General features: G+C 41.4%; 2 protein-coding genes across 2 annotated transcripts; both read right to left on the minus strand.

Annotated features, from left to right (window-relative positions):
* Positions 1-36: 36 nt before the first annotated feature.
* LOC109981339 (zinc finger FYVE domain-containing protein 1-like) lies at positions 37-9,997 on the minus strand. The gene is made up of 11 exons (XM_020630081.3): positions 8,580-9,997; positions 7,990-8,494; positions 6,557-6,771; positions 6,218-6,324; positions 5,990-6,098; positions 5,775-5,872; positions 5,449-5,566; positions 5,123-5,293; positions 4,706-4,886; positions 4,479-4,592; positions 37-2,181 (listed from the first exon to the last, which is right to left on the minus strand). Exons 1-11 carry the CDS (start codon positions 9,087-9,089, stop codon positions 1,949-1,951), a joined length of 2,361 nt encoding a protein of 786 aa, XP_020485737.2. The 5' UTR covers positions 9,090-9,997; the 3' UTR covers positions 37-1,948.
* Positions 9,998-10,892: 895 nt separating this feature from the next.
* Positions 10,893-13,136, minus strand: LOC109981316 (rho-related GTP-binding protein RhoV-like). The gene is made up of 3 exons (XM_020630046.3): positions 11,867-13,136; positions 11,730-11,788; positions 10,893-11,651 (listed from the first exon to the last, which is right to left on the minus strand). Exons 1-3 carry the CDS (start codon positions 12,024-12,026, stop codon positions 11,196-11,198), a joined length of 675 nt encoding a protein of 224 aa, XP_020485702.1. The 5' UTR covers positions 12,027-13,136; the 3' UTR covers positions 10,893-11,195.
* Positions 13,137-15,452: the final 2,316 nt, after the last annotated feature.

The raw sequence follows: 15,452 nt of genomic DNA on the forward strand, positions 1-15,452 counted from the left end.
ACTCACACACACTCAAGACATGGAGTCAATTCCAGATTATGTTTTTTTTTGTAAGGACGGGAGGTGATATAACTTTAATTTTATGCAAATCTTCCAACAGTTTATCAAATGTTCACACATCATCGCCTCAAGTTGGTTCCCAACAGTTTAAATTGTATCAATAATTCCTGCTTGACCTGTGTGTAGGGGAGAAGTGCTGATGAATGCACCCTAGCCAATAAAAATGATCATAATAACTGAACGTTAATTGCATTTGCACACATATGCATGGAAATAAATTCCGGTAAAAGCCATATGCCACAATCTATTTCCTATTCTATGCTGTGCAATATTAGCATCTCAGACAAGGACGTGTGTAATGTAACATTCAGACACATACATCTACTTTGAGACAAGGCAGACACAAGATCTTCTCATCAGAACCAAAAAGTTCCACGTTGGGAGTAAAGGGAGGATTAACTTTATCTACAAAGCCTACAATTGACAAATATCCTTTTTTTTTTGTTCATTTTTGACAACAAAATACAAGCGTACGTGTTAAAGGCATCACTTTGTGCTTTGCATGAGATCCTTAAGGGGACTCAGTCATTACTCAAGAACTCAAAAACAGTAATGCTGCAAGATAAATTAAAGCTCTCAGTCACTAACTATGGTGCAATATCTTGATTTTTTTTTGTACTTGCCACATTTAAGCATCAATATTTCTGTGGAATAACAGACACAAAAACATAAGAATTTAAAGGCGTCATTACAAAGTATATGAATGGCCAAACAAACAGAATAAAATGAAAAACAAGCAGGTTAGAGCTCAAACAGAAGACAAATGTGTTGACCTTATTCAGGAGTTTCCCTGACAGAACGTTCCTGCAGAGACCTGGAGGCAAAACACTGGTTTGAAGACAAATTACAATATTCTACAGTTCTTCAAAACAGTATCAATACAAACAACCTGATAGTTAACGTTTAGAAAACAATCAAACCAAGGTATCAAGAAAGCAAAGTTTAACATGAAAAACAAACATTGTATGACACATGAACACTTAAAATGCCGCTTATTAAAAGAGACGGTGAGGTTTATTCAGAGAACATCCTCTGAAATGAAAAAAGGCCATGGATTTCTCACACTGCCATGCATGCCAGAGTGCTAATATTTTTTTTTTTCCAATACATAAATAATTTTCCACATTTCAAAAGTACACTCTAATGCAGTTCTATGTTTTCATACAACCATAGAGCACATTATTAAATATAGACATCATACTAGCACAGACACAGTAACCTGAATGATTTTTGGCACACCAGATATCCACTATCTAGACTGGACTGAAGCAGACTTCTGCTCAGTTTGTGACAGACTACATGATGATGTGGATATCTGGAATATAACCATGGTAAGCAACAGCCTATAACAGCTGAAAAAGGCTTAGTGCAAAAACTAAAATGTTGCAATATAGCATGCGATGGAACCTGCAGTTACACCTGCATGGATATAAAATATCTCCTCGCCATTACACGTACGACATCAGAGGAACAATGCTGCAAACTAATCACACCAACCCCGTGGGGTTCTTAACTAGCTAGTATTCTTTAAATGATACATTTTTTTATATTTTCAGATAGTAGAAAAATAGCTCAACAGCCATATTTAATGTGAAATTAGGAATTTGTGACGGTAAGAATCAAAATTTTCACTCTCCGTGAATTATCAGGGAGGAAATACAGATTTCCCTCTCAGTCAAGTAACTCACATGTTCTGGCTGTTCTACAAAGGCCACAGGAACTCTGTAATCCCAAATCTATAAGCTATATAAAGTATGATCCTAAAAACTTCCTTTCCGCAGATACACAACAGAACCATTAGATAAACAGAGGTAAAGCAGTATCAGACTGCGAGCTGAGTGAGTGACTGGTTCTCTCCGGTGCTCTGAGGAAGGAAGGCTGTCCCCCGTTAAAGTTCTCCGGGTTTCTGGTTGCAACTGGCGCACACGCGCACAGGGTGGTCCCAGCCTCGAGATGGAACCGAGCGGCGCTCCGGGGAGCAGTCGTCGCACACTCCTTGGCCACAGGCGCGGCAGTGGTGCTTGGACAGCTTGGCAGTGAACTCCCGCTGGCAGTTGTGGCAGGAAAGGATTTCCTGATCAGGCACCCAATAGGCAGGACGAGCTGCGTCTTTCACCAGGCCTACAGGGGGAGTAGCAAGAGTTAGCAAGGGAACACATACTTACTTAATGCATTTATGATCATCACTTTGGCACTTCAGACATTAGAGTGCAGACGTAACGCTATTATGTCTGTTAGCTTAGCTTAGCATGTAAACAAATGTTCAAATGATACCAAGGATCTACAGTAATAACATTTAAAGGGCATTCTGAATATGTATATGTTTACATAGCATCCTGCTTTAAAAAGGAGGATTTTTAGGATAAGATTCTCTGAACTATTTCTGCTGAAGCTCATCACTTACCACACTTCATCTTGTTTTGTTTATCCTTCAAAATAAACTGAAGTGTTTAAATGTCATGATGTGGTTTTGAAAGAAGTTTTGCCCTGGGCACTCTTTGTGGCACAGTGCACTAACATCCTGCAGTTTCTGCTTGTTGCCTGGCAGCTTGCACACAATCTCTCTTCCATTGGCATCATTTGTCCCTCCTAAATGTCCAGCTATCATTTTAATTTAGATCTTTAACACAGATACCTCATGAACCAATTACATTACATTACTGAATAAACACTGCTACTTTCTGCAGTAACTCAATATGTTTCCATTAACTGTACTTTATTCAAATTGGGCTAGCATCATTAATGTTCACCTCTACTGTTCATATCAAAACACATTAGTTAGCATGGCTTCACTTCAGCTTGATCCATGCTTACCTTTCCTCACAACAGTTTAAAGTGCACCTTACATTCAAGAAAAATGATGCCTTTGGTAAGGGTATCCATGGAAACAAGATTTGCAAATAAGTCAGCTAATTTTGTTGTGATTGGAGCAGAGTTTGCTTTCAGGTATTTTTCGGTTTGTGATGGATACAGACCGGTTTTCAGCAGGAAGTCAGGTCATTAAAAACAATTCATCTTTGCCCTTTGACAGCACATGTGGGTGAACAGGGGGCTTAAAAGACAACTAAGATAAGAAGAACCTTCAGCTATCATTTGTAGTGTGTATTTGAGCGAGTGTAGAATGATTTATTTCCAACTTTTCGCAATCTCTTCCCATGCAGAAGAGCGAGATTTGTCATTAACACTATCCACAAACGTTGCTGGACATTCGTGCAGAAAGGATGAAAGCGATTGGTTGAGAGCACCTTTTTTTATGTCATGTAAAGCTGCCTGCCAAACATTTATATCCTAAACAAATATGCTATGGGTTTACAGCAGGAAGTCTGATAAAGTGAAATGAGTCAACAGGCTAACTGGTAATTCACCTTTGCACTAGTATAAGATCTAGAAGTCTAAGTCTGTGTTAAACATTAGGTAGCAGTGCACTTCTAAGTGGAAGGACTGCCACTAACCTGAAAGGCTCATCAATGGATTCTGTGAACTACATAACAGATCTCAGGACCCTGACTCATCATTGTGCATTGTATGATTGAGTTAGCTATGTCTATTTGTAGACAAAATCCCTGGCATGTCCCATGCTTAATCTGCTTCCCTCATACTTGTGTAATTATTTTCATGTGAAAAGTGCTGGAAGCCACAATCTTCGATCTGCAACCCAGTCACAAACTCATTTCAGGTTTGCGGTACGCAGCTCCTGCAGCTTGGATTCTCCTGCAGGATGATCTGTGTCGGGGGGGGGGGGGGGGGGGCTGGTCTCTTTAAATCTTTTAAAAAGTAGATTGAAGGTGTTGGAGGAAGATGCGTCAGGTTCTAGATGCTTTAAATAATGACTTTTCTGCTGTTAACTCAGGCTCTGTGCCAATAATTGCTCTGTGTTTTTTTTTGGTCTGTAACTTGTTATTGTGCTGCTGCCTGTCTTGGCCAGGACACTCTTATAAATGAGACTCTTTATCTCAATGAGGTTTTACTGGCTACATAAATAAAACAAATTAAAAAAAACATTTTCGTTCGGCAAGAATAATCAGCTATAGACACATTTAAATTGTGTATTTGACAATGTGATGACATCTCAGTCAGTCAGTGAGTCCTCAATAATATGTCATGTTGAAGCAGTAGTGCACACTAAACAGGTTAGGAATCAATTGCCCTAGTTTGAATGTAATTAACTTTTGCTAATTATACAACCTCTAATACAATGAGGCTATTCAGGTAACCTTCATTATTTATGAGGGACTCCTACATGAGATTTTTCCAAGTTCAAACTAGAATGAAGACCTCACTAGTTTTCTTTCTGACTGGAAATAATTCCGTTACATCTCTGCCACCAGAGGGCATTGCACCCTTACACTCTCATTTAATGGGTTATTTGTTCCTGTTGCATAACAATCCTGTTCAGGCTTGTTTTGGGCGACACTCACCAAGTGGGATGTCAATAGCCGTGACCACAACCCCTATAGTGTTAGTCACCGCTTCTCCAACCTTTCTGGCGAGGGTTCCACCTTCTTCCTCCTCGGGCTCTGCCTCAAGAAGCTCTGAGGAGAGAAATATCTTATTAAAACAACAAGCTTAGAACACATATGGCATGGCTGCATGAAGAAATAGATGAAAAACAGGAAACTTTCAACAATATTGGGAGTATGTGTACCTGCAAATGAAGCTCTCTGCTCAAAGCAAACATCACACACTCTAACAGGGGCAAGACCCCAGCCTCTCTCAGGGACGGGCGCAGCTTTGGAAGAGCAGACGTCGCAGAAACCCTCCCCACAGGCACGGCAGTGATGTTTGGTGTCATTGTCCTGGAAGACTGTGTGACATTTATGGCACCCCTTTTACAAGAGAAACAAAAAACAAGAGCAACAGAAGTTGTTATTGACCCCGAGCTTGAGGAAAGAGGATGCAATCTGAGTCTTTCCAAGGTTTATCTTGTGACCTGCAAACACAGATTGTGTAATAGGCAGAGAACAGCACATATAGTAAACATCCCTCTGGACATGAAAGTGTTGACTTGGCTGTTGGTGGCAGAGGCTGGTGGTGGGTGGGGGGCTGTGTGTGTGTCACTCACCATGATGAGAGAGTTGGGTTTCCAGTATGCTGGGGCGATCTGATCTGTCAGCCAAGAGGTGACGGCCTTCGCAGGCTTGACACTGAGCTCTGACACAGACTGGGCCACAAGGTTTACTCCATCCAGAAGACGCTGAGCTGCATTGCTGTTGTCCTTTAAAAAGCCATCCGACTGCGGAAAACAGACAGGATTTACTATAAACAGAATAAATAATTTACCTTAGCTACAATCAAAGAGCTTTAGGATTACTAATTATATTAAATATACCGCATATAGATAAATGATACACATGAGATAAAGACATGGAAAGATTCAGTTTGTCTTACCCCTGGCCATACATGCTGGATCTCAGTGCGGACAACAGTATCCACAGGGTCCTGGTTCCCATACCAGTACTGACGGCTCCGATAGATCACTCCACAGCTTGGACATTCAATAACATACCTGTTCAAACAGAAAGGTAAAAGTCTGAACTTATATATGCACATATAAATACATGTATCAGAGGTATAATATGAAATATGTAGATGCATTTTAAAATAATTTAATGCTAAGTCGGAGTCTGGAACACCAGTGCTAAAATTAGGCTCTGTACAAGGTAATACACCCGAGTCTAGTTGTCCATGACCCAGGTCATACAGCTGAGACTCACCCAGACCAGGCGTACTTAGCAAGACCCATCCATGGAGAGTCGCAGGAAGCAGAGGTCTTGGGGACAACAATCACTTCTTTTCCACCTTCATAGCAAGCCTACAGGGATGCACAAACAAACAGTAACTCTAGAGTCATTTGGCATGAAACAAGAGTGATGAATATGTCACCGGTGTCTGAAGAAAGCTGAGTTCTATCTAAGTGGCTGATGCTTACCTTGCAGGTGTAAATACGGTTATCACACTGAGGAGAATAACGACAGCGATGCTTCGCCTCATGGCACGCTCCCTCCCCTAAGTGGTTCATGCTGTTCTTGCAGCTAGATCTGGGAGCAATGTATATACAAGTCAAATATAGAAGTCATTTGGCACAATGGTTAACTATCTGAAATGCAAAAGAAAAATGAGGGAAAGTTTGATTTAACATTTTTTTAAGAACACTCACCCACAACTGAGGCACATGCTGGAGCAGGTAAAGTATTCATCAGGAAAGAAGCAGCTGTGGGCAACAAGCTCACCTGTAATTTCCCCATAAAAGCGCTCACTCAAAGCCTGTTGGGAAAAAGAAGGATAAGGAGAATCAGCTAACAAGACAAAACCTACTTCTGCACTTCCTATTCAAACAGTGATATTGCACAGCAAAAAAGGACAAGGAAGCTACCAAGAAAATGATATGAAGTTGTGAGTCATCTTTTTTAGAACTGAAGAAGCAACGGCGGCTTTACAAATACAGACAGGATGGTTTGAAGTAGGTCCCATACCATTTGACTTTATACAGCCCTACCTGCAGAGCTTTGAAGATGACCACAGGGGTGCGAGGGGAACGGGTGCTGTTGTTATCCAGGAGCTGCTCCAGTTTGTTCTGCAGGCCACGGAAATCAGTAGGTGGGTTTAGTGTCTGCGTTCCCCAGTACTGCACAGAGCTGAAGGCCTCTGGGAAACGGGAGAGCTTCTCGAAGCGCTTGGACAGCAGCCGGTCTACAGACTCGGACGACTTGTCTGAATCAAGACAAAGATGGAGAGGTTACCAAAGACTGCAAATAGAGAGCACTGTAGATATTTCATTTGCATTTTTCTATTGGTGCACCGGATACAAACGAGTTCTTTACTGTGATATGTGACAGACAAATACTTTGACTTTGAAATATTAAAGCCCCGTTTCAACCAAGCGGTCTGGTTATATTCAGTGCAGTTTGGTACAGTTCGGTATGGTTAACAGTGTTTACTAAACCCTGATCTTGCTTGCATTTACACAGCCAACCTTACCATTTTTGGTAAGCGGAGTGTAAGCCAGATGGGAATAGCCGCGGCAGCTATGTAATAGTGTGTAATCATAGCAGCCCAACACAGTGTAGCCCGCTATTAATTAAGTTCAACGAAGAAGAAGAACGGGACACACTGTAAACAAAAGGGGCCCTTTAGGGACTGATCGGTACCCTTGGCATCCCAACAGAAGGGTACCAAAAAGTAGGATGGTATGGATCCCTTATTTTGGTACCATTCCTAAATTTTGACGGTGGAAACGCCAATAAATGGGTACCGAACGGAACCAGACTGCTTGGTGGAAACAGGGCTTAGAGTCGTGCAGCATTAGCCAGAAGAAACACATACTTACTAAAACTATGAGCATATGCAGCCATTTGATTTATCCTGCTTTAACATTTTATTTGAGGAGAGAGTTTTTCTCACCCAAGAAGTTTCCACACAATAACACAGTAAACCCTATTGTACGAAGAGAATGTATAACGTAAATCCATGAAGTTAGTTTCACACTGTAGCTCAAGAAGAATAAAAGCCAGTAGCTATTATGACAGCTACTCATTTCAAATCAAGTGAATGTCATATATTGGGAAAGATGACGACATTACTGGAAAGTTTGAAAATGCAACAAAAGGACTTGCAAAGAAACCAGGTAGTGTCTTTAAAGTGCGTGAATGTGGTTACAAATATTTGTTCATTTTGACCTGACTAAGCAGCGTGCCCCTTTTCTTTGGCCCTAAAATAGAGTTCAAAGAAAAACAAAAACAAAAATTTGGAAGGCAGATTGCTTCCTCTGGTGATGTAGAAGAAAGTTTACTTTAAAGGCACCGCCTTGTCTTGTTCAGTGATGCAGGCCTAAAACTGATGCTGATATAATACCAATAAACTCCTGGAATGCTAACAGAAGCTTATTGAAATGTGTTACAGATGACACCAAGTAACACTTGAGATTTTTACCTGATCCAAGAAGCTTAGTGTGGACTGTTTCATGGAAGATGACCACTGCAGGCCCCAATGTGGACAGTGGGACGTCCAGGCCGCAGCGAGCTGTTGTGGCCTTCAGTTCCTTGGTGAAATGCTTCAAGTAGGCGTCCGAGGCATCCCCCAAGAACTTGAAGAGGTCGTCATGAAGACGATCAGCATGAGTGCGGTAGATGATGAGGTCGGAGATGGCGAGCACCTTGAGCAAGAGACGGGTTCTCTGGCCCTGTTTGGAGCTGTTCCCTAGCAGCCCCTCCGTATCGATGACCACTACTTTACGGCTGGGGTCAAACGCCGCCCACACACCCACTGTGCACGATTCCTGTGTGGGCGAGGTCTTGAACACCTCTCTGCCCATGAAGAACGTGTGGTTCAAGGTGTGAGATTTTCCCTCTCCTGTGTTGCCAAAGATGGACACCACCTTCAGAAGCTGGTCAGGGTCACAGCTCAGGCGCTTCACAAATGAACTTTCATCCTTTATCTAGAAAATAAAAAGTCAAGGTGTAAACATTGTTTTTTTTTTTTATCAACATGTGCAATTTGAGCGCCACTTCAGCACTTCTCACCTGCATTTCCTCATTCTCATCAACCAAGAGAAAACTGGAAACCTTCTCCAGAAGTTTGGCTCTCTGAGATTTGCTCTCATCTGCTATTTGGACGGCAGGCGGGACAGACGTGAGAACAAAGCTGACCTCTGCAGGTTTAGGTGGAGGAGGGTAAGATGTCAGCTGGTGCTTCTTCTTGTTTCCTCCAGAGTGGGTGCGTTTCTGACAGTCTTGGCACAAGTTAACTTTGCAGTTTTGGCAACGGACCACAGATCTCCGGCGTTTGCCATTGTCTCCATTTCCTCCTTTGCAGTTGTCACAGTACGGGACATGACCAGGACCGATCTGAACCCGCTCGTGGTTCTTCAGATTGTCCTGGTCATGGAGCTCAAGCTCACAGCGGACACACTGTAGGCTTTTGCAGTCATCACACTCAAATGCAGCCTCCTCGGAGCCACCACAGGCATAACTCTCCTGACATATTAGACTAGTGTTAACTCCCTTTTCTGAAGATGAGCCATGGCCACTCATCGTTTCTTACAAGGAAAACTTTGAAACAGAGCGGTTCTAACAGCAGCAGCAATTTCCTATCATAAATAATGAAAAATGTCCACTATCCCTTCACACTGAAAACAGAGATGACCTATTAAGAATGAATTTAAATAAGCTGCATGGTACCTACGATGTTGGTCTGAATACTGAACACTTAATACTTCATCACGCTTAAATTGATTAAAATTAAGACGGCAAAATTATGTAACGTAGTGCAACAAGCAGTGAGGCAATGAAGCAGGAACAGCGTCTGGTTGAGTAACACCTGCTATCTTTTTTAGCCTGTGCGTGTATAAGTTGACATTTCGCTGCAACACAACATAAAAATATTTATCTTAACGTATAAAAAATAATAATAATAATAACACAGAATATTCTGCAGGTTATCTCGTACCAAACCGAGACAATGAATTCTCCCTGAAGAGATGGATGTGCAAATGTTGTTGCTAACAACAGGCTAGCTTAGCAAACTGACCCTCAACAGCTCTCTGGCAAACTCGGCAACAAAGCAGAGACACGAAACTCACAGCTGGCTGGTTTCCACGGACAGTTTCAACCTTTCCAAAAAGGAAATTTTGTAATTTGCGAGCCCTAATAGTGTATATCCGTCCTTACAGGCAGCTAGCCTCCAGCTTGTCAACTGAGCTGTAACAACATAAACAACAAAAACAACAGCCCGTCGATGTCTTCAGCTCGGCGATCCGCGGACTCTTTTACTTTTTACCGGGAGGGAAATCTGCGTGAGTCCGTTTTTAAAAAAACAACAACAAGTCTTTGAAAAGTGTTACTGTGTTTGAATCCTTCCGAGCAGTGTCATTGTTTTGTTCTTCAGCCCCCCTCCCTGGCAGATCTCTCTAGCTACGTTATTTTGTTGCCAGGTCAGATCAGCTGATCGGATTATTTTCAGTCACAGGGTCAATGGAGGGTAAGGCGCGCTGTTGCATGATAGGAAATGTAGTTCTTTGGGACAGAAGGCTTCGACGACTCCTGCTGCCATGTGTAAAACACAACAACAACAACAACAAAAAACGTGTTTTTCCTATCAAACTCATCAAAGGTTAAAATAATTATGTTATAGGCTACTTTTAAATAGTTTAAAAGTGGCTGCAGAATTGAGGGTTTCCATTGAATGCATTTAAAATAATGTAGGCTATATATAGGCTACAGGCAGGTTTGGAATAGATATTGCTGCGCTACAAAACACTGAAATACCACAAATAAAGTGGCGTATTAATGCACCTAAATGCAATACTCTATTGGTACAGTAAGGGCTATTTTATTTTAATTTTCTTTTTAACGCTGCTGTACAGGATTGCTGCTAACAAAGTTTTGTTGTGTTCTTTTATACAATGACAATAAAGAGTCTATCTATTTTATGCTCCACCCAATAGGCTACAGAAAAAAGGCTTACAAATAATGAGATATTAAGTTGATTTAGCAAATTGCCCCCCCAAAAAACAATAAATCTTGATTAAAGATAGTTTATTCATTCTTTGCGGAATAAGTCTATTTATATGTGATTTAAAATACACTCCTTAAAACTCCATGTGGGCGGATTTAAAAAAAAAGTAATTGTTTGAAACAAGCCCCCGTAGAAGCCTTCAAACAAAGGGCAGATTTAAATGGCTTTTGTCTTGTTAATCAGCACTTCAAAGAATCAGCAGGCGACCATTTGTCCCACATGGCAATTTGTGTTTCCCTCCATTTTTTCACTGACAGAACTGAAGTCTACAGTGGAAAAAAATATCGTAAAATGTAGGATTTAGACAACACACAACAGGCTTTATGATTTTACACTGCAATGCATTTTTTTAAAGCAATAACACACAAAAACATACCAACACATATATGAACATCAAAATATAAAACATTAAACCAAGAAAGGGCAACGTAAATACAAGAGCAGAATTATATATCAAAAAGACCTTTAGGATTGATGACAACGCAAGGGTGTCATGGTCCTAAAACTTTGGTTTGGTGCACACTTAGTTGTTGGAGAAATGTTTTGATACAAATGCATAATTTCACACCAAAACACTGTTTCAACCAAGCTTGAGTTCATTCAATCCACTGTTTGATTCCACTTCAGATTAAATAGAAGATTTTCCTCCATCCAAAATCACAAAAAGTCTTGAAGCGCTTTAGTGGGCTGAGCTTTTTAGATTTTGCTCCACCGGCCTGCTTGTGCTTGATAGCTGCAGCTATAGCAGAATCAAAAACATCTTTCAGGTTGTTCTGTGTCAGAGCTGAACACTCCACATAGTCCTGAGCTCGGATCCTGTGCGCCAGCCTCCTGGCCCTCCTGATGTTCACAGGTTTGGTGTTCAAAATCTGGTCCAGGTGAATGAGAATTTCAACATTGTGGCAAAGGTCCGACTGAGTCCCTACCAGAATGATGGGAGAGGTCTGGTTTCCAGTGCGGATCTGTGGGATCCATTTGGAGGTGATGTTGTCAAAGGAAACAGGGTTGACCAGGCTGAAGCAGAGGATGAAGACGTCCACATGGGCATAGCACAAAGAGCGAAGATGTCCAAATTCCTCCTGTCAGATCAAATGTAATGAGATGTGGCACTAAAACTGGAATGTGAAGGGGGGAAAAAAGTGGTGTTGCAAACCAACCTGTCCTGCTGTGTCAATAAGCTTGATACGAGTTGGGATTCCATTCACGTGCACCAAACCTGGGAGTCAAGAAACCGCTATCAGTTATATTGCAGAGAAAAGCTGCAATTAATCTTAACAGGAGAACTTTAACTCACCAGAGAAAACATCAAACGCTGTCTGTCTGTACTCGCTGTTGTATCCATTAAAGATGTAACTGATGATCATGCTGGTCTTCCCCACAGCTCCATCACCAACCAGCATGCAGCTCACCTCCTCCCTCAGTTTGCATGCTTTTTCATGTCTCTGACAGGCCATCTTCCTTGCGTGTAGATTATTACAACTCCATTACCCCTGCAGCTCTGAAAAAAAACAAAAAACTCCTTGCGGTAGTGAAGGCAGCATTAGCCCATACTGTAAAAGACGTCTTCATATCCCCCAGGAGGCCCGTTGATGTAAAGGACACTCTGATTTAAAAGAACAAAGGCGCCCAATCAGAGGGTGATGCTCCCTCATGTCTGTTTCCGTTAGTCACTCCCACCTTCACGACCCCTGGCCTGACCACTGGGGTCGATCAGCTGATTTGACCTTCAAAGCATCTTCATAAAAGCGGGCAGTTACCGATAATGAGATAGACTTTAGCTTTACTTTAAAGTGCTTTAGACTCCAGTTGAAGAGCTCTAATCTAAAAGGACTTGGACATATAAAACAATTATTTTATTTTATCTAAACAGTCCGCTTCATACTGGTAGGGTTTTGCAAAAAAAAAAAAAAAAAAACCCGTGTTGCTTAGTGTCTATCATAGGCTACTTCGCATTAACTTTCTACACTACACGTTTTGTCTGAGTGGGTGTAATACCATTATTTGTCCATAGAGGGAGATGTTGCTCCAGCATCGGCGGACACCTTCCAGAAGCTGCTTTCAATTCGAAACTGGTGTTCCAGTAACATGATTAAAATGTTCATGGAGGCTATAACGTAGACCTACATTGTCTTCTCAAGTGGACATTTAGCTTTTCATGTTTTGCAAAAAAAATGCATATGCCTATATGTGGTTTCACAGATAGCCTATTTGTAATTTTATCACAATTGGTTGCCACCTTGTCATTGTCTTTGTAATCTATAAACTAAATAGCTGGCTCTAAAACTCTCCTAGGCGAAGGGCAAAGGTTACAGCTGAGGGGGGCATTGTCAGATTTTCATCAGCTGATGAACAACTTTCATCCTGTCTTTGTCGGGGTCACTGGGTTCATAAATACACACAAAATAATATGCTGTGTTCACAATGTACTACTATAAATATGGACATGATCATTTCATTTTAAATCTACTACAGTTACAAAACACTAAGAATACTTTTAAATATATGGAATGTGTAATGCAGTTTCACTTTGACAAATGCAACTGTGCACTGATTTGGGTGAACTCATTTGCACAAAAAGGCGTCGGGAGTTTCCGTTCCATTTATTACATGAATTTTTATTTGTTGCAAACTACCATGCTGCATTTTGTCCATACAAGCAGATATGCTCACCAGGATATACCTTGTATGATGCACTGAAGAAAGACATGATCATACAAAGCCTATTATATTTATTCTTTGCAAGGCAGAAATCTTGTTAGACATGTGCAAGGGAAGACGCTCACAATCCAGCCTGTACATTTTGATCAGCCAGCCATTCTTGTGTGGAATAAATATCAGATAATAATCTGAAAGTTTCAGTATAAATTCAAGTACTCAAACATTTTCTTCCCCAATGTATTCCAACTGTTGTGCAGAACAGTTATACAAGCATTGCAAGAGGTGCTTTTGGAGATTGGTGAACATTTGGAGCTGAAAATACAGCTTTAAACAAAGTGTTGTTTCTTATCTGTCTGAGCCTGCAGGAAACTCTGCGAGCATTGTGTTGTAAGGTCTTTGCTTCCTGTTTGCCGTTGTTTCTCGCTCTCTCATTCTCTTCTCCCTTTCTCTCCCCATTTTTCCCACCACCTGCGGTGCGAGTGATAGAGTTTATCCCCCATGGTACAACGACAACATCTGGTACCCCCCCCTTCCCCTGAACACACATCATGTTGCCAGCTCAGCTCCCATGCTACACCTCTGGCAGCTGTGAGTCACAATGCTGTTCCTTAATTCAAGGTAAATGTCAAACACAGGAAACCGTCTTTAAATATCTCGACATCCAAAGGCTCTCTTTTCCTGTAACAGACCCTTTTATCATCATATATCAAACAGTGAGCAGCTCTTTTATGCAAACAGATACATGCACAGTGCAACTGCTTTTTAATGTAGTATAGCATGTTCCTTAATTTGTGCAGCAGATGTCAGCAGTGCTCATGATGTAAACACTGCCTCAGTGCCTAGAAGTAGTTAATTTGGATTCATATTTTAAACTGTAAACATGTTTTGTTTCTGCATTCTCACGCTCTCTCTCTCTCTTTGCATGACTAAACATGCAGAAATGTATCCTGACACAGATTTATGGAGGTAATCTGCTTAGTAAGGGTCCCCAAAAGTGTGCAGCTTAGGGAAAGCCCTCCGTTTACACACAGCACACTTCAGAATGCATCCCTGTCTCTTGTTTTCTGCCCATCCCCTGTGAATGTATGCAAATTTATAGAATGAGATAAATTCAAATACCCATTTTCTCCCTATGAACTCTTGCTCTGTTTGTCAAAGGGAACCTAGTAGCTGGCTGAAGTTCCTTTCACACATCAAATCTGACAACAATAGAGAAATCTGTCAGAGAGGTGTTAAAAGATTAGGCTCCTCCCTAAGCCTCAGATAAGCGTGGCACACTGCAGACTGGGCACAAAACAAGTGGCTGACACGAAGATGAAGTGATAAACAAGCCATTTGCATAACATTTCCTGCATAATGTCTCTTTAAGTAGATACTGCAGAGGCTCTTAAGTGGTGAGGATTAGAGCAGGATGGACGCTTGTATCACAGACACCTCACATAGTGGAAACCTGTCCCTGCTCCTTCTTTAGTTAGGTGTGCCTTCAGGGTCACGGCTGGGACACTGTCACTTTCTAAGCATGGTCTAATAATCTCTGTGATACAATGTTGATGCCATCAACCGTCTGGTGTCAAAAGTCCTGACCCGCTTGCTTGAGTTTGACACAAAACATAGACTGTGGCGGATTAACTTGCTTTGTGTTCATTGATGACTTGTAGCCATTGCCCTTTGAGCAGAGAGTTACGGTTTAACAACCATCACTAATGCACCAAAAAGCATATGCAATTCTTTTTTTTGCATTCACTCAATATTAGGAACATAAACAAGCTCCACATTTGAGCTGAGCACCAACACAGCATGGCACACAGTAGACACTGAGAGACTGATATCCATGTTTGCAGCTTTGTTACTAAGAGTGAAGCTAGTGTTAGCATGCTAACAAGTTCACAACATCGAAGCTAATTTTCTTACATTAACAGAAAATATTATCCTGATTTACATATATCCCACCCAAGAATCTCCATCATGTCTGCTGTTGTCATCTGCCTTAACGCATACTGGTATGCGTCTGCAGATTTGTTTGAAAGAAAAGGGGCTTAAATTAAATGGCGCATGTACTCAACCAACCAATCGATCCCTGTACATGGAACAGTTCCTGTACCTTTTGAAAGTATAACTCCAGCAGGGACATTTTTGGTGGGTAAACTCAAACAGGGAACTTCATTGATACCCCTTTTTGATGGATTAAACCCTCAGCCCTTCTACAAAGTCTTCTTGTCATG

This window comes from Labrus bergylta, chromosome 18, assembly GCF_963930695.1.
Source record: "Labrus bergylta chromosome 18, fLabBer1.1, whole genome shotgun sequence".
Taxonomy (NCBI): Eukaryota; Metazoa; Chordata; class Actinopteri; order Labriformes; family Labridae; genus Labrus; species Labrus bergylta.

Bases quoted from the DNA above. Each gene is read 5' to 3' on its own strand.
- LOC109981339 (XM_020630081.3), bottom strand. From the start codon at position 9,089: ATGAGTGGCCATGGCTCATCTTCAGAAAAGGGAGTTAACACTAGTCTA. The intron at 8,495-8,579 runs GTGAGAAGTGCT...TTTATTTTCTAG, and splicing joins ATGAGAATGAGGAAATGCAG to ATAAAGGATGAAAGTTCATT. The intron at 5,567-5,774 runs GTGAGTCTCAGC...CTGTTTGAACAG, and splicing joins GCTAAGTACGCCTGGTCTGG to GTATGTTATTGAATGTCCAA.
- LOC109981316 (XM_020630046.3), bottom strand. From the start codon at position 12,026: ATGGCCTGTCAGAGACATGAAAAAGCATGCAAACTGAGGGAGGAGGTG. The intron at 11,789-11,866 runs GTGAGTTAAAGT...CTTGACTCCCAG, and splicing joins AGCGTTTGATGTTTTCTCTG to GTTTGGTGCACGTGAATGGA. The intron at 11,652-11,729 runs GTTGGTTTGCAA...TTGATCTGACAG, and splicing joins TTATTGACACAGCAGGACAG to GAGGAATTTGGACATCTTCG.